The sequence below is a fragment of the Heptranchias perlo genome, chromosome 44 (genome assembly GCF_035084215.1).
Source record: "Heptranchias perlo isolate sHepPer1 chromosome 44, sHepPer1.hap1, whole genome shotgun sequence".
NCBI classification, from domain to species: Eukaryota; Metazoa; Chordata; class Chondrichthyes; order Hexanchiformes; family Hexanchidae; genus Heptranchias; species Heptranchias perlo.
In genome coordinates this window covers 365,031-384,408 of record NC_090368.1, presented here as the reverse complement: position 1 = coordinate 384,408, position 19,378 = coordinate 365,031, and the positions used below count along the sequence as shown (strand labels likewise).

Here is a 19,378-nt window from a genome sequence, read left to right as displayed (position 1 = left end):
CACCACAAAAAAATTCCCATACCCTGCCCTTTTCAAAAGCCCCACACCATGTTCTTGCCACTAACTCTCCCAACCTATACCCCACTCTCAGAACCTGCAGCTAGGTACATCCATGATTCAGCCAGGAGGTGGACCAGGCACTGTGTGGGCTTATCTGGAACTGTTCTTATATTGACTCCACCCTCTGCTGGTAGTAAAGGGGACAAAACAGAAATGACATGAGGAGATGGAAAGGACTGAGATGCGGAGCAGGTGTGATTCCAGGATTTAGATTCCCCCACCGCTCACTAATTCCCACAATATTTCTCACAATTCACAAGCTTCTGCTGATTCTACAGTCGCTACAGGAATGGATACTCTTCCTTCTGTTTGTACACAGTAAAAATTTTGGGAAGCCAGGTATTGTTCTTGTGTCCATAGCCAAGTGATAAAGTCTGATGCTGGTCGTCATGGAGACACGCACAGCAACAGAGAGTTTGGGATCGAGCACAGATTGTGGATTGTGAACCAAGCACAGGGCACCTGTTCCGTGATCTGCTCAATTCAACACTTTTGACACCAGGCTTCAAATCCAGTCGGGATGAGTTTCCTTTGTCTTTTGGCTAAAAGGATCCGACATGAAATGAGTTTGGGAAACTTAGTTCCCAAAGGGCTTCAGCTCACCACACAAACTTGTCCACAATTTGCCACTTAAGACCATAAGAAATAGGAGGAGTAGGCCATACGGCCTCTTGAGCCTGCTCCACCATTCATTAAGATCATGGCTGATCTTTGACCTCAACTCCACTTTCTCGCCCGATCCCCTTAGAGTCCAAGAATCTATCGATCTCAGTCTTGAATATACTAAACTACTGAGCATCCACAACCCTCTGGAGTAGAGAATTCCAAATATTCATGACCCTCTGAGTGAAGAAATATCTCCTCATCTCAGTCCTAAATGTCCGACCCCTTATCCAGACTATGACCCCTAGTTCTGGACTCTCCAGCAAAGGGAAACATTCTCTCAGCATCTACCCGATCAAGCCCTCTTATTCTTCTGAACTCCAGAGAATATAGACCCATTCTACTCAATCTTTCCTCATAGGATAACCCTCTCATTCCAGGAATCAATCTAGTATTTCTTTCAGAGATACCACAAGAGCAGCTATTGTGGGAAACGGAGCTCAAAAGTTGTTTGAGTAATAATTTACCACCTCTGCTGCTACCAGAGAGAATTTGGGGAACTGTCTTGGTGTGTCTGGCTCAGTATTGCCCCCTGAGGGACAGGGACATTTACCCACAGAAGGGATTGGGGGGGGGGGGGGAAAGAGAACTGGAATGTGTAGCAAGGGTTAATTAGTTCATGCATTTTAAATGTTGCTGTTATTAGTCTTACCACTTTAATAACTTGATCACGCAAGCTCTTGAACTCTGCAGAGTTTCGATTCTCCAGACTGGAGATAAAAGTCTTGTTTAGAATTCTAAAAGTTACATTGAAGCTGGATGTTGGGGCTGTCGTGGCAGTGGATGTCATGCTGGTGGTCTTTGTGCTTGTAAGCACAGTGGAAACTGTGGCACTGTTCGGTTGCATGGTCCTCATGGACACATTACTGGTTGTGGTGCCAGAATCTGTATTGGCACTTGGAACGGTGTTGCTGAGCCGCTGAGTGGTTGAGGAGTCATTATTCAGAGCAGTGCTGGTTGGCAGTGGTACAGGACTCAGGCTGGTGGCATTGGCAAGTTCTTGTGTGGTTATCTGTGTCGTGACCGTGTTTGTGCTTATCAAGGTCACCGTTGCAGAAGCAGTGGAGTTTGTCAAAGGAGAAGGAGTTGAAATGACAGTCATGGCATTGGGGGATATCACGGTTGTATTGGTCGTATTGGAAGAAACTGTGGAACTCATCGGAGAAGAGGTTGTAGACTGACCAATCACGCCAGAACTAGTTGTCATGTTAATTGTGCTCATTGTTGTTAAGATTCCACTTGGTATTGCGGTTGCTGGCTGCAATGTGGTGGAGACATTAACCTGGGGTGTATTTGAAGTGATGTTATGAAGTTCAGTGGCCGTGATGTTCATTGGTGCAATTGAAGTGAAGTTTGAGTTTCCTAGAGTAGTAGAGAAGGTGCCCAGAGTGCCACTGGTTACATTCACAGAGATTGTAGAGGACAGATTTCCAGTAGAGTTCCCACCGGGGGTGACTGTCGTAGAGAACATTGTGGAGCCATTACTTGTTACAGCAGACCCCGTGACTAGTGGCGAGGTCTCTGGTTGCGAGGTCGCGTGCTCCGGCGGCGAGGTCGCGTGCTCCGGCGGCGAGGTCGCGTGCTCCGGCGGCGAGGTCGCGTGCTCTGGTGGTGAGGTCTCTGGTGTCGCGGTCGCGTGCTCTGGTGGTGAGGTCTCTGGTGTCGCGGTCGCGTGCTCTGGCGGCGAGGTCTCTAGTTGCACGGTCGCGTGCTCCGGCGGCGAGGTCTCTAGTTGCACGGTCGCGTGCTCCGGAGGCGAGGTCTCTCGTGTCGCGGTCGCGTGCTCCGGCGGCGAGGTCTCTCGTGTCGCGGTCGCATGCTCCGGCGGCGAGGTCTCTCGTGTCACGGTCGCGTGCTCCGGCGGCGAGGTCTCTGGTGTCGCGGTCGCGTGCTCCGGCGGCGAGGTCTCTCGTGTCGCGGTCGCGTGCTCCGGCGGCGAGGTCTCTCGTGTCGCGGTCGCGTGCTCCGGCGGCGAGGTCTCTCGTGTCGCGGTCGCGTGCTCCGGCGGTGAGGTCTCTGGTGTCATGGTTGCGTGCTCCGGCGGCGAGGTTGCGTGCTCCGGCGGCGAGGTCGTGTGCTCCGGCGGCGAGGTCTCTGGTGTCGTGGTTGCGTGCTCCGGCGGCGAGGTTGCGTGCTCCGGCGGCGAGGTTGCGTGCTCCGGCGGCGAGGTCGTGTGCTCCGGCGGCGAGGTCTCTGGTGTCGTGGTTGCGTGCTCCAGCGGCGAGGTTGCGTGCTCCAGCGGCGAGGTTGCGTGCTCCAGCGGCGAGGTTGCGTGCTCCAGCGGCGAGGTTGCGTGCTCCAGCGGCGAGGTCGCTAACGGTATTGCAGTAGTTGCATCAACTGTATTAAGAGATGTCATTAAGGAAAGAGCAGTGCTTGAAATAGGTAATGAAACATTTCCATCAGTGCTCACTATCGTATTTGCTGCCGCCACTGGAAAGACAAAAAGCACAAAGATAAATGTGAGATTGACTTGCAATGCAAGGGAAACCCGCGAGTAAACAATCTTCAACAAGGCAGGTTCTGGTCCGCATAAATCACCTGCTCCCTCAGTAGATACACAGCATCAGCTCTTCTGGCACTTGGGTAAAAGAAGCTGAATTAGCCCCTTGACCAGCTCTGTTGGTAAAACTCTGAATGTAACAGTCAACTGTGATGCCCCATACCATTAAATAGCATGCTGGCACTAACTGTCTAGGCTCACACATGAAGAATAGCCACACAAGTGAGGTACTGGAAGGGAGCAGCCCATTTGGACAGTACCCCAGCCTTCAGGAGAAGACAATGGACTCCAGTATATGGTGGGCTGAATCAGGGGAGGTACTGACTCTGTGCAGTACTAAGGGAGTGCTCAAAGGTTCAGTTCTTCAGATGACATGTTAAACCAAGGGCTCATCTGCCAATTCTATTGGTCCTGGTAGACATTAAAGATCTCATGGCACCAGTAAAGAAAAGTGGGGATTTGTCTTAGTCAAAATTTCTCCCTCAAATAATACAATCAAATTAGCTGGTCATTTATCTCATTATTGCTGGCCCAGACTGTCTTGTCATATTTGTGTGTGACACATCCTATCCTTCCCTCGTTTGTCACTAGCAGCACTTGCTTGCTCTCCAGATAAGGAGAGATGATCAACAGAGAGCCCACCTTCACCTACATCACATACAGAGGAAAGGGAGGAGGCTGAGAGGGTGCACAGCCATGCCTCTCAGTGTTTTTTTTGCTAATTTATTCAATTTTTTCTGAGATTTTATCACTGACCCGAGAAAGCCTATATTTGCTGTAAGTTGATTACGCTCGATTTATTGTACAAATTCAGGAGAAGACAATGGACTCCAGTATATGGTGGGCTGAATCAGGGGAGGTACTGACTCTGTGCAGTACTAAGGGAGTGCTCAAAGGTGAAGAAAATAAACCCCAAATTCAGTGGCTCCAATAAATATCTGAATCAGAATATTGAGGTAGATTCATGTCTGGACAGGAACTGGATTAAGTACACCAGTAGCAATTTGTGATCACCCCTCAGGAAGTGGTATGTTGGGGGGAGGGTGGGGAGTCATGCAGGTGGGGAAACTTGAACTATCCAGACAAGAACCAGTGAACATCAAAACTTTGGTTATATTGAAAAGGTAAAATGACATCAAATGTTCAGAGTGCCTTGTGTTTCACAGCCTGTGGTGCTCTGCTCCTTACCACAACAACACTCCCTGATTTAGACTCACTTCCTGATCCATTCCCATCTCTTGCAGCAAGATTACAATCTCTGCTTTGCGTAGGCACAGCCTAGGTCACCCGAGAATTTGCATGCAGCCTGCTGGTGATCAGATCCTGCTACTCTGATAAAAATAAATGTCACTTTACATCATGCCATCTCATTCAGAGGAAAAATAAACAAAAGTTGTGGATAAAAAAATACACCCAAGGAAACAAGATGTGCAGCCTCGTTTCAATCAGATCACAGAATACCCCAAAACCACCATCCTCTGACATCAATGTCTCCCACTGTCCTTGGAAATATCAGGCCACCGAGATCGCCCCCAGCCCAGGCACAGTTTAACAGGCATCCTCTGGAACCAAGGGCTAATTCTTGTGGATTAGCCTAGATGGGCGTTTACAGTAAGGGGCATTAACTCACACATGCATACATGCTCTTTCTAGCAAGGTCACTGAGCTCAGTTAAAGATTATCTACTGCCTCAGCTGAGATCCGGTAACAGCGCGGACCGGGAATTGAATCTGGAACTTTCTCAGTCTGTGATCCTCAGCTCCACACCAGGCAGTGCCTTTACCCACCGAGATCTATATTTATGAGCCCATTGACAGGAAGGCCAGCCCATGGAGTAACGTGAAGCCCATCTGGGGACTCAGACTGAAGGACACATGGTGGTGAGGGTGACCTTTAACTTCATGTTCCTTACATGGTTACCATGATTCCCACCACAACCTCCATTCCCCTCCCTGGCCACTGTCTCAGGCTGACCCAGACTTAACAACCTCAGCATTTTATTTGACCCTGAGCTGAGCTTCTGACCTCATATCCTCTTCATCACCAAGACCGCCTACTTTCACCACCATAATATTGCCCATCTCTGCCCCTGACTCAGCCCATCTGCTGCTGAAACCCTCATCCTTGCTTTTGTTACCTCCAGACTCGACTATTCCAATGCTCTCCTGGCTGGCCTTCCATCTTCCATAAGCTTCAGCTCATCCAAAACTCTGTTGCCGTATCCTAACTTGCACCCTGCCCCGTTTACCTATCATGCTGACCTACATTGGCTCCCGGTCCCCGAACACCTCGATTTTAATATTCTCATCCTCGTGTTCAAATCCCTCCATGACCTCGCCCCTCCCTAATTCTGTAACCTCCTCTAGCCCTACAACCCTCCAAAAACTCTGCGTTCCTCCAACCCTGGCCTCTTGTGCATCCCTCCACCCCGCCTTCCTTCACACACCGCCTTCAGTTGTCTAGGCCCTAAGCTCTGGAATCGCCTCCCTAAACCTCACCGCTCCTTTATGATGCTCCTTAAAACCTACCTCTTTGCTCAAACTTTAGGTCACCTGTCCCACTATCTCCTTCTTTGGCTCGGTGTCAATTTTTGGATGATTACGCTCCTGTGAAGCATCTTGGGATTTTTACTATGTTAGAGGCGCTATATAAATGCAAGTTATTGTGGTTCACGATTGGAATAAAAGATTGAAATCGGTTTGAACTATTGTATTAAGAGCTCCTTCCCCGTCACAGGGAGAATTTAACTTTTTCGTGCCTCCTTGATCAATTGTTTCTCTGTTGATGACACTGGGGCAATCCAAAGTCACCCTTATTGGTCAACTGAAAAGGGCATGCTTCAGAGGCTCTAGAAATCTGTTTCTATAGTAACACATGGACCAGGAGTGTATAAACATTACCAATAATTAGTCCCTGCTGGTCAGCCTGGTCCACTGGAACCCATCAGCTGAGCTCCGAGGAAAAACTGAAGAAGTAGAATCTGGAGAAAAACAAGCCTAGAGAAGGGCTGGAGAAACAGAAGAATTTTCGTTCGGGAGAGAGAGGCAACAACTATAATAATAACAGAAAGACCCCAAAAAAAAAGAACATTGAGCTCTAACCCTTGTGTCTCACTGCAAAAAATTCCTCAACCAGCTGGGTTCATAATCACACAACTCTCTTCAGAATCCAGTGTATTGGCAACGGGTAACGTGTTACGCTGTAACTTACAGTAGCAAAGCCTGGTGCCCTTGACATGTCGCAGCACTGTGGCGCTAACAGTGGTTCCCAGGTCGCTGTACTGGCAGACAACACCCTTTCAAAATCATCTGAAAATGACTTCTAAACGGAGTCGAGAGCTAAATGGTAAAAAAAACACTAGGCACTGTTGCCAAACTCAGACTTCAAATTTATTTAACAGACACTTCCCAAGACCTGGGTCCTGTCTCCCATTCATTTTAAAAACAGCAACTCTACCTACTGGAAAAATAATAAAAACAGGTTGTAACTGGGATGTGGTTTTAGCACTGAGTGCCCGGGGTCATTGAAGGGACGTTTGTTGGCGCCTGATGGGGAACATCGCCAGATTTTACCTGGTCCCTGAGCCAATGGGTCTCAACACAGAAAAATCACTCCAGAGACTCAATTAACATAAGAAATAGGAGCAGGAGTAGGCCAATCGGCCCCTCGAGCCTGCTCCGCCATTCAAGAAGATCATGGCTGATCTGATCCTAACCTCAAATCTAAAGAACACAAGAAGTAGGAGCAGGACCCGGCCACTCAGCCCCTGGGCCCACTCCGCCACCCACAGGGCCTTGACCGATCCGAACTCAGCCTCATGTCCAATTTCCTGCCCACTCCCCGTAACCCCTAATTCCCTTTACTTCTAGGAAACTGTCTATTTCTGTTTTAAATTTATTTAATGATGTAGCTTCCACAGCTTCCTGGGCAGCAAATTCCACAGACCTACTACCCTCTGAGTGAAGAAGTTTCTCCTCATCTCAGTTTTGAAAGAGCAGCCCCTTATTCTAAGATTATGCCCCCTAGTTCTAGTTTCACCCATCCTTGGGAACATCCTTACCGCATCCACCCGATCAAGACCCTTCACAATCTTGTATGTTTCAATAAGATCGCCTCTCATTCTTCTGAACTCCAATGAGTAGAGTCCCAATCTACTCAACCTCTCCTCATATGTCCGCCCCCTCATCCCCGGGATTAACCGAGTGAACCTTCTTTGCACTGCCTCGAGAGCAAGTATGTCTTTTCTTAAGTATGGACATCAAAACTGTATGCAGTATTCCAGGTGCGGTCTCACCAATACCTTATATAACTGCAGCAATACCTCCCTGTTTTTATATTCTATCCCCCTAGCAATAAAAGCCAACATTCCGTTGGCCTTCTTGATCACCTGCTGCACCTGCATACTAACTTTTTGATTTTCTTGCACTAGGACCCCCAGATCCCTTTGTACTGCAGTACTTTCCAGTTTCTCGCCATTAAGATAATAACTTGCTCTCTGATTTTTCCTGCCAAAGTGCATAACCTCACATTTTCCAATATTGTATTGCATCTGCCAAATCTCCGCCCACCCACCCAGCCTGTCTATATCCCCTTGTAGGTTTTTTATGTCCTCCTCACTCTCTATTTTCCCTCCCATCTTTGTATCATCTGCAAACTTTGATATGTTACACTCGGTCCCCTCCTCCAAATCGTTAATATAGATTGTAAAGAGTTGGGGACCCAGCACCGACCCCTGCGGAACACCACTGGCTACTGGTTGCCAGTCCGAGAATGAACCATTTATCCCAACTCTCTGCTTCCTGTTAGATAACCAATCCTCCACCCATGCCAGAATATTACCCCCAATCCAGTGATTCTTTATCTTGAGCAATAATCTTTTATGTGGCACCTTGTCGAATGCCTTCTGGAAGTCTAAATACACTATGTCCACTGGTTCCCCTTTATCCACCCTGTACGTTATGTCCTCAAAGAACTCAAGCAAATTTGTCAGACATGACTTCCCCTTCATAAAGCCATAATTGCTGACATTCCGACGGCTGGAAACGATCGGACACAGTTTGGTGAGTGAACACGAGGGCACTGTGCTGGTTAATGACTGACCAGACTGCTGGTTAATGACTGACCAGACTGACTTGGAAATATATCGCCGTTCCTTCATCGTCGCTGGGTCAAAATCCTGGAACTCCCTTCCTAACAGCACTGTGGGAGAACCTTCACCACACGGACTGCAGCGGTTCAAGAAGGCGGCTCACCACCACCTTCTCAAGGGCAATTAGGGAATGGGCAATAAATGCTGGCCTCGCCAGCGACGCCCACATCCCATGAACAAAAAAAAGAGAGCAGGTTGGGGTAAAGAAATGTGAAATTGCCATTAACAAGGCTGGCCCGTGAGGTCACTGCCATCTGCTGACTCAAGGTCATTGCCCAGACCCCACATCGGCATTTCTCAAACTTGATACGATATTAAAGGGGCGGGATCTTTTATGCAGTCATTTCAGCTTGGTTTAAATAAAACTTTGGAGATGAAGGTTTTGGAGCAGATGAGACCACCTCCAGTGACACTGACCCTTTACAACTTGCTGAGCTTTGGTTAGAATTCATCATGGGAGGGGGAGAGTGTTAAGTATCGAATTCAGACACAGATCTCTGGGCTGCAATCGAACAATAAGAGAAGTTTATTTACTGCTGCCATTTTTTCGGACAGCAGTTGCTGGTAATGGTTCTGTTGTTGCCATTTACAGCTCCTTTAGACTCATCTTTTGTTTCTTTACTTATCCCATTATCACCCTATTTGCCTTGCACCATCATCCCTTTTGTTATTTAATCACTGCTGCCCTCCACCTTACCACCTTATGTTCTTTCCTCCCCTCCTTCCCCACCCCTTCCCCTTGCTCTGTACTTGCTTAAAAACTGTTAAATCTTTACTTCCAATTCTGTCTTGAAACGTTAACTCTGATTCTCGCTCCACCGATGCTGCCTGACCTGCTGAGGATTTCCAGCATTTTCTGTTTTTAATCTCAGATTTCCAGCATCTGCAGTATTTTGCTTTTAAGTAAGAGAAGTTTCAAGTTTGAATTAACCCCCAACCACATTGACATTCATTTGTGGGATCCTGTTGTGCACACATTGGCTGCCACATTTGCATAACCTAACGGTGAGGACAAGTACTTTGGGACGTCCTGGGTGCTATATAAATACAATTTGCAGCCCACAATTGCTGTTAGTTGGGATTGCACAAGACCAAGTGTAGTCTTCAGGCGAAGTTAGAGGGCAAAGGGTAACTGGACCACGGCATACAGACGTAATTCAACCCCATATTTTAGTCACACATTTCTGTCCTTGTTTTTATATAATAATTTAACTATAAATAATAGAAAATCAAATAGCAGAAATTACAATTTGGGAAGCAAAAAAAGTTAACTGTGTTGATTCTATTAAAAAGCATTTGGACAGTTACATGGGTAAGATGGGTATAGAGGGATATGGGCCAAGTGCAGGCAATTGGGACTAGCTTAGTGGTATAAACTGGGCGACACGGACATGTTGGGCCGAAGGGCCTGTTTCCATGTTGTAACTTCTATGATTCTAAGTCTCTCAACAGTTCTGAGGAAATATCTTCGCCCTGAAACGTTAACTCTGTTTCTTCCTCCACAGATACTGTCTCACTTGCTGGGCTTCTCCAGCAGGGGCTGAGGAGCTGGGAGGTGCAAAACTGAGGCACCACCACTGGCCTGAGGGTGTATTTACAGCGTGAGGTGTTTACATAGGTGGTTTCCATTATAAATTTGGACATGGGAAATTATAATTGAAAAATGTGACAACCAGAAGTACGGTTTTGTGGACAGAAAGTGCGCGCAAACGCGAGACCTTTAATTTATTATAGATGGTTGATGCAATGATGACATCGCACTTCTATTTTTGCAAACACCTGAACACTAAACCAAGCTGCCACAATCAGCATCACACACAGCTGAGGTCACGCACTTTGACTTTCATTGGCGTATAATTTTAAATTTGCTACACCCCAAACTTCAGAGTTTCTTTAAAATCGCATGTGGTCAAAGATGGATTAATGTCTCTGCATGTCTGTCTCTCCAATACAATTAATTGTACAAGAGATGTTTGAGGGATCGGATGAAGGCATTATGTAAAATACAGGCTTTTTTCCTCACCGTCTTGACAATTTTGAGGTTTTTTTTATGATAACCTGTTAAAAGGCACAGTGTCGAGATGAAGAGTCTTGTTCAACGCTTTTATAAATATGTAAACAATTTTACAACACCAAGTTATAGTCCAGCAATTTTATTTTAAATTTGGAGGCGGGAGGGTGCTGTGGTCAACAATGCCAGTGACCCGGACATTTCTTCTAGGCCCCCAGTGAAGGCACACGGTGAATAGCTGATGGTTGTGTGCGGGCACAGGGCACCAATCTCAATCACTGTCGTTTCCACATGGGTATGAAACCCCCGATCTAACTGCGGAAAGACAGTCTGCGACAGAGCTGGGTTGTTATAAAGGTCATTTAAACGGACTGTATTTCACCCACAACTGCTTGCTCAATCTCTCTGTAAATTGTCCAAACACCCAGTCATGATGAGCAGGCAGTGTGCAATGGCATGAAAGTGCAATACGTCTGTTCTTCCCTCTCTCTCTGCACTGCCTTATTCATATCTGATCACACTGTCTCAACCAGTCACTGAGCAACATCTCCACGCGTAGGTGGTTCCTGCACAAACTATTCAATGGACAGCAAGTCTGAACTGAGGAACACTGCATGAGGGACTGGGGAATGACAGTCAATAACTTTTAAAATGCTCCCATGACAGTTCAGTGTCCAAGTGCTCCATCCACTGTGGTACTGAGCCACACAGGCAAAATAAAGTCCCGAGTTCAATACCCATTCTGTGCTGGGCAGCAGCCAAGCACTCCAATTGGACTCAGTGTCCCCAGGTTAGGAAGGGGAAAAAGTAATCAGTCGATTTTTACATCTGATTACCATTCACTGGCCCCTGCAGAATGTGTGCGTGCAGACTGGACCAGGCTCGGCTGCGATGTTCCTCATAGCGGAGTAGCCTACAGTCACTGTTCATCCTCTCATGTGAAAAATAATAACTTGGTCCAGGCACCAGCGCCTGTGCCATGTAACAACAATCTTATTCTTAGCCTTCAGGCGACGAGGGAAGAAAATCAAAGTGGGGGATGGCGAATAAACAAACTACAACGGTGAAATTCAGCACAAGTACAAACTACGTGAAACAAGTCAGTCAGTACAATCCCAAACACTGGGAATTTGCTTAAAGCACAGTTACTACACTGTACACAATTGCAAATTGGATTGTTAGTAACAAAGCCTCCATTTGCACCACACCCGTAGCAAGCACTCGCACTGCAACTGAACAGAGTACTGACTCAAACGATGCAATGTCATGGGGGCATGAAATGCTTCGGACAAACAGGCTGCATTCCTAATGACTAACACCCACATCAACTAATCCCCATGGTTAATGATTAAACACCAAATAACAGATACCCGGGAGTGAGTTACAGACTGGAATCTAATCGAGGGGTTCGGGGGGTTTATATATAGAATAACAGATACCCGGGAGTGAGTTACAGACTGGAATCTAATCGAGGGGTTCGGGGGGTTTATATATAGAATAACAGATACCCGGGAGTGAGTTACAGACTGGAATCTAATCGAGGGGTTCGGGGGGTTTATATATAGAATAACAGATACCCGGGAGTGAGTTACAGACTGGAATCTAATCGAGGGGTTCGGGGGGGTTTATATATAGAATAACAGATACCCGGGAGTGAGTTACAGGCTGGAATCTAATCGAGGGGTTCGGGGGGTTTATATATAGAATAACAGATACCCGGGAGTGAGTTACAGGCTGGAATCTAATCGAGGGGTTCGGGGGGTTTATATATAGAATAACAGATACCAGGGAGTGAGTTACAGGCTGGAATCTAATCGAGGGGTTCGGGGGGTTTATATATAGAATAACAGATACCCGGGAGTGAGTTACAGGCTGGAATCTAATCGAGGGGTTCGGGGGGTTTATATATAGAATAACAGATACCCGGGAGTGAGTTACAGACTGGAATCTAATCGAGGGGTTCGGGGGGTTTATATATAGAATAACAGATACCCGGGAGTGAGTTACAGGCTGGAATCTAATCGAGGGGTTCGGGGGGTTTATATATAGAATAACAGATACCCGGGAGTGAGTTACAGACTGGAATCTAATCGAGGGGTTCGGGGGGGGTTTATATATGGAATAACAGATACCCGGGAGTGAGTTACAGGCTGGAATCTAATCGAGGGGTTCGGGGGGTTTATATATAGAATAACAGATACCCGGAGTGAGTTACAGGCTGGAATCTAATCGAGGGGTTCGGGGGGTTTATATATAGAATAACAGATACCTGGGAGTGAGTTACAAACTGGAATTTATAAATATACCCACTGGTCCGTTGCTTACGTATGGATGATTCCCATCAGTGTAAACTCTGTCACCCCAATCAATGTTTTCTTGGTTTACAGATTGTGACCCAATTTAGTTTGTAGCTGATTATTGACACATCAAAATATAAACAACGTGCTCCTCTGAAGATCTCCCTCCTCCGCAATGGAACATTTCCATTTCCCACACCTGTGGTCCCTCCCAGTGATAGAAACTTTGTGTTGCTGACTTGTAGCATTAGGAAGTGGAGAGAGTGCCGTAGCCTTATTTACATTAGGACCCCAACAGCCACAGTCAGAGTCTATCATCCATCCTTCAATCCCAGAAGGTTAAAAATCCAGCCCGGCACACTGCACACCTCAGCTCGCCATTCCGCAGATGAAATTATGTTAATTGTCCAGGAAAGGCAGTGTTTGAAGACAGCAGTTTAAGACTGAGTTTTTATACATAGCAATGGGTTGTATAAATTACTAAGATGCAAACCTCATTGAGAACTGGTTGTATATTATTAGTATTCTATCTTTCAGGGTACAGCAAGCTCCCGGCCACCTGGGCTGAGGGATAGTGTACAGGACAATAGCACAGGAGGGAAACATAACTTTATACAGTCTCATCGTATACTTAAAAACTTCTCAGCCAGCTCCATTTTAGCCTGTAGAAAGACCAACAGACCTCACCCCCACGCCAGGACCATTTAAAAATTGACAAATAATTAATTAAAAAAACTACAAACCCGAAATAGGAAATGCTGGAATACACATGGGGCCTTTCGGTCTGTACAGAATGTTCCTCACAGGAGCGTAAATCAGTCAAAATTTGACACCGAGCCCATAAGGAGATATTAGGACAGGTGACCAAAAGCTCGGTCAAAGAGGGAGGTTTTAAGGAGCGTCTTAAAGGAGGTGGAGATATTTTTGGAGAGAATTCCAGACCTTATAGAGTCTAGACAACTGAAGGCACCGCCGCCAATGGTGGAGGGAAGGAAGTCGGGAATGCGCGAGGCGCCAGAATTGGAGGAAGACAGAGATCTCAGAAGGTTGTAGGGCTGGAGGAGGTTACAGAGATAGAGAGAACACTCGGGGAATCTTGAAGGGGAGAAATTTGCAGGGCTTTGTGGAAAGAGCAGAGGTGTGGGACTAATTAGATATCTTTTTCAAAGAGCTGGCACAGGCATCGTGGGCCGAATGGCCTCCTGTGCTGCATCATTCTATGATTCCATCTTCTGTCCTTTTCCCTACAGGTGTGAAACATTTTCAGCCTTTTCTGTTTCTGAGTTAACTTCCTCCTGTTCGCTAACAGCTCGATACTGGTTACATGCCGTGTGCTGGCTGGTATCCGGGAGTATTGACTGGAGGATATTAATAGTCAATAGGCGGGGAGGAGGGGGGGGAGTTGAGCCCTTGTGTGAACACAGGGAGCAGTGTCGGGTGTCACACAGCAACAAAACCCTGAGAACAGCCTCCGAACGGGCGCAATCAGAGACCAATATTAATTCGAGTGATGCGGAACAAAGTGTGTCTGAGGGAGAGATTCTCCGTCCATCTCACTGAGGAACTAGTTCTCTTTTCCGAACACTTCCAGGGAAAGGTTTACAACCGAGGACAACCCCCACCTTGCACTATAACAGCACCCACCCCCACACAAGACAAAACTCTTTCTGGGACAGGGGGAGCAACCGCTAACGGCAGGGGGACCCTAGCGTGGATCAGGCAGGGGGGACCCTAGCGTGGATCAGGCAGGGGGGACCCTAGGGTGGATCAGGCAGGGGGGCCCCTAGCGTGGATCAGGCAGGGGGGACCCTAGCGTGGATCAGGCAGGGGGACCCTAGGGTGGATCAGGCAGGGGGGCCCCAGGGTGGATCAGGCAGGGGGGACCCTAGGGTGGATCAGGCAGGGGGACCCTAGGGTGGATCAGGCAGGGGGGCCCCTAGCGTGGATCAGGCAGGGGGGCCCCAGGGTGGATCAGGCAGGGGGACCCTAGCGTGGATCAGGCAGGGGGGACCCTAGCGTGGATCAGGCAGGGGGGACCCTAGGGTGGATCAGGCAGGGGGACCCTAGGGTGGATCAGGCAGGGGGGCCCCAGGGTGGATCAGGCAGGGGGGACCCTAGGGTGGATCAGGCAGGGGGACCCTAGGGTGGATCAGGCAGGGGGACCCTAGGGTGGATCAGGCAGGGGGACCCTAGCGTGGATCAGGCAGGGGGGACCCTAGGGTGGATCAGGCAGGGGGACCCTAGGGTGGATCAGGCAGGGGGGACCCTAGGGTGGATCAGGCAGGGGGGACCCTAGGGTGGATCAGGCAGGGGGACCCAGGGTGGATCAGGCAGGGGGACCCTAGGGTGGATCAGGCAGGGGGACCCTAGCGTGGATCAGGCAGGGGGGACCCTAGGGTGGATCAGGCAGGGGGACCCTAGGGTGGATCAGGCAGGGGGGACCCTAGCGTGGATCAGGCAGGGGGCCCCAGGGTGGATCAGGCAGGGGGGACCCTAGCGTGGATCAGGCAGGGGGACCCTAGCGTGGATCAGGCAGGGGGGCCAGCGAGGGCAATGGGCTAAGAACTGAATCTAATTCCTGCAGGAAACACAAAACCCCTTAAACCATTTCCCACAGCCCCCGCCCCGCACAACAAACCCCTTTACCGCCCAGTTCAGCCGCAGTTAAACATTTCCAACAGTCTTGTTTATTTTGTTCACTCACACTCTCAATGATAGCCGCAGAAATGTGAGCGGCACAAGGAGCGGGAAGCCGGAACCTTAACGCAGATTTGTCCGAAGCGAAGTCAGACAGAAGCATTCACCGAAACATTAAATGCAGAGACTAACAGAGAGGGAGCGCCTCTCGGCCGAGGGGATCTCAGGAGCCTCTGCCCGCCGCCCTCTAGCTCACATGTCCACTCCACTGTCCCTTTTTGTTTCCCCACTTTGTTCTGCTTCTGTTCCTTAATGTCCACGTTAACATTAAACTGCTTTCACATTTTTACTGAACTGTTCCAGGGACATACTTTTAGCCGGCAGGTGCGGTCCCCCCACCCCGGGGAAATCACACACCTTCCCCCCAGAAGGGGTGAAGCCGCCCCCCGGGCACACACCGATCCTCGGCACAGTCTCACCCCTGCCGTTATCTCAGCAGTTTGATTTAAAACTCACCTGCTCCAAGGCAGATTCTCAACAACAGCAGAGCGGAGAAGTGGCGTCTCGGGTCCATTGCAGAACAATCCGGGGGGAAAAAAGGCGATTAAAATCGATTTAAGTGAACAAAAGACCGACCAACGCTCACAGAAGAGCTCCCGGAGAGACTGAGGAGAGTGCGCCACAAACAGGTACCTGTACACCTGCAATAAACCCCGCCCAGCTTAATTGAAACACACCCTGATCACACCTAGAATATACCCACCCACACCTGGAACAGACCCTGCCCAAACTGGTATATACCCACCAACATCTGGAATAGTGGGTGGGTGTTCTTCCCGTTCGGAGCAAAGGTCTACGCCCTGAAAAGTTAACTCTCTTTCTTTCTCCACAGATGCTGCCTCACTTGCTGGGCTTTTCCAGCATTTTCTGTTTCTATTTAACATCAGGAATAGACCCGTCAACACCAGGAACAGACCCACTCCTGGAACAGACCCACATCTGGAACAGACCCACACCAGGAACAGACCCACATCTGGAACAGGCCCACTCCTGGAACAGACCCACATCTGCAACAGACCCACTCCTGGAACAGACCCACATCTGGAACAGACCCACACCAGGAACAGACCCACATCTGCAACAGACCCACTCCTGGATCAGACCCACATCTGGAACAGACCCACCCCTGGAACAGACCCACATCTGGAACAGACCCAACCAGGAACAGAACCACTCCTGGAACAGACCCACACCTGGAACAGACCTACTCCTGGAACAGACCCACATCTAGAACAGACCCACTCCTGGAACAGACCCACATCTGGAACAGACCCACACCAGGAACAGACCCACACCTGGAACAGACCCACACCTGGAACAGACCCTTTTCTGGAACAGACCCACACCTGGAACAGACCCACACCTGGAACAGACTCACTTCTGGAACAGACTCACACCTGAAACAGACTCACATCTGGAACAGACTCACACCTGGAACAGACCTACTCCTGGAACAGACTCTTATCTGGAACAGACCCACACCTGGAACAGACTCACTTCTGGAACAGACTCACACCTGAAACAGACCCACACCTGGAACAGACCCACATCTGGAACAGACTCACACCTGGAACAGACTCACATCTGGTACAGACCCACACCTGGAACAGATTCACATCTGGAACAGACTCACAACTGGAACAGCCTAACATCTGGAACAGACTCACATCTGGAATAGACCCACACCTGGAACAGACCCACATCTGAACACACCCACATCTGGAATAGATCCACATCTGAACAGACCCGCATCAGAACAGACCTAGACCTGGAACAGAACCACACGTGTAACAGACCCACATCTGAACAGAACCACACCTGGAACAGAACCACACCTGGAACAGAACCACATCTGAACAGACCCACACCTGGAACAGACCCACAGCTGGAACGGACTCACATCTGAATTGTGGTACATCTGGAATAGACACACACCTGGGGCCTTTTTTACGTTAAAGGCACTATCTAAATGGAAGTTGTTGTAGTGTGCTACTATGGACGCTGTGATGCTAAGGCTTATCTAACGCCCGAGTACATAGCTCACAAAACACAATAAAGCAGGGAACCAGCAAGAAGGAGGAGCTTGGAGGTGAAATTGAACTTGGACAGGGACACAAAATAACAACAATTCCCATTTATACACAGCCTTTAACGTAGTAAAACGTCCCAAGGTGCTTCACAGGAGTGATTATCAAACAAAATTTGACACCGAGCCACATAAGGAGATATTAGGACAGGTGACCAAAAGCTTGGTCAAAGAGGTAGGTTTTAAGGAGCGTCTTAAAGGAGGAGAGAGGTTGAGAGGTGGGGAGGCGAGGGACAAATCACATCTGTCACTGTTACAGACTCCAACCGGCATTCACTTCCATCGATTTCAGTAGATCTGACCATCAGGCGTGTGGTACAACAGGCAGCAAAAACCACTCCGCCTGTTTTGTGCCCCCGGCCATGTCAAATTTATATTGCACCATTCACATCCTCAGGACTTCCCAAAGCACTTTACAGCCAGTGAATTACTTTTGAAGGGTAGTCCCTGTCATATTGTGGGTCAATGTGGCAGCCTAGATCCTCCAAACAGCAATGCAATGAATGACTGGGGAATCTGCTTTTGGTGATATTGGTTGAGAGGTGAATGTTGGACACAATGCCAGGCGAACTCCCTGCTCTTTTTGAATAATGCCACGAGATCTTTTACATCCACATGATGGGTGTCTGTTTACCATCTCATCCAAAAGACAGCACCTCTGACAATGTAGCAGTCCCCCAGCACTGGAGTGACAGATTATGTGCCCAAGTCCTTGGTTTGCACCGACAACCTTCTCACTTAGAGGTAAGAGTGTTATGTGAGCCAAGTGCAGTTAATTGAGCGAGAAATAGCACTTCATTTAGTGGAGCCCACATACTTACAGAGTTTGGTTCTTCATATCAGAAGGCTTCTTCACCAAACCCGCGACCTCCACCACCTAGAAGGTCAAGGGCAGCAAGTGCATGAGAACAACATCACCTCCAAGTTCCCCTGCAAGTCACACACCATCCCAACCTGGACATACGTCATTGTTCCTTCATCGTCACTGAGTCAAAATCCTGGAACTCCCTACCTAACAACATTGTGGGAGCACCTTCACCATACGTACTGCAGCAGTTTCAAGAAGAAGGCCATCTTCTCAAAGGGCAACTAGGGATGGGCAATAAATGCCAGCCTTGCCAGTGATGCCCACATCCTGAGAATGAATGAAGAAAAACAGGAGCAAGAACCCAATGAAGTGTAAAAACTCCTCTAGTTGGCATCTTGGGGCACTCATTGTCCAGGTGAGTACAGAACAAAGGCAAATGCCCTGTTTAATCCCACCAATTCAATATAGAACACACTGTACAGTAACATCTGTTCACAGTGTTGGATACAGGTAGCTCAATACCTGAATATTTAAACACAGCTGTATCAATCTGATTCAAAGCTGTATCACATTTATTCATTTTATAATGAATGCTTCCCCTTTCATCAAATACACAGTTAACAGGAAAACTGGGCTCCCTGATTAATTGGGGCAGATGCAGTTCCCAGATTTGATCCCTGATTTGTGCTGAGTTAGTTAATCCCAGCCAGGGCGAGGATGGGGCTCTACAAATGGGCCAACAGGAGTGGAGGAGAGAAGGAGCACAGATACTTTCACTGGCCTGGAGGATGGGAGCTGGAAGATTAAGACGTCACACACCAGGGCGATGAGCTGAACCATATCCTAATGTCCCCAGCGTCTACACACATCCCATTTCCAGCAGGGGTCCTTGGACCAGGAGCGGCGAACCCTGGCTAATTTTCTCCTCCCTAGCCCAGGTTTGCAGAGGCCATTCGCAATTCCAACTGCTGCCCAGCCGAGATCAGCTAACTGAGCAGAGATTGCACAGCGGACATGGGATCTATCAGGTAAGTATGACCAGACTACATAAATCCACTGAGATACTGGGGAGCTTGCGTTACTGATTTTATAACATGATTCTGA

The 19,378-nt window shown here is 48.4% G+C and overlaps 1 protein-coding gene across 1 annotated transcript in view; it reads right to left on the bottom strand.

The window, feature by feature from the left end:
* LOC137306543 (mucin-1-like) overlaps positions 1 to 16,006 on the bottom strand; it is a 31,111-nt gene extending 15,105 nt beyond the window's left edge. Inside the window, exons 1-2 of the mRNA XM_067975812.1 lie at positions 15,837 to 16,006; positions 1,376 to 3,156 (exon numbers count right to left, since the gene is read on the bottom strand). Coding sequence (XP_067831913.1) covers positions 1,376 to 3,156; positions 15,837 to 15,894 — 1,839 coding nt within the window. The 5' untranslated portion in view covers positions 15,895 to 16,006. The remainder of the gene's footprint in view (positions 1 to 1,375; positions 3,157 to 15,836) is intronic.
* Positions 16,007 to 19,378: the final 3,372 nt, after the last annotated feature.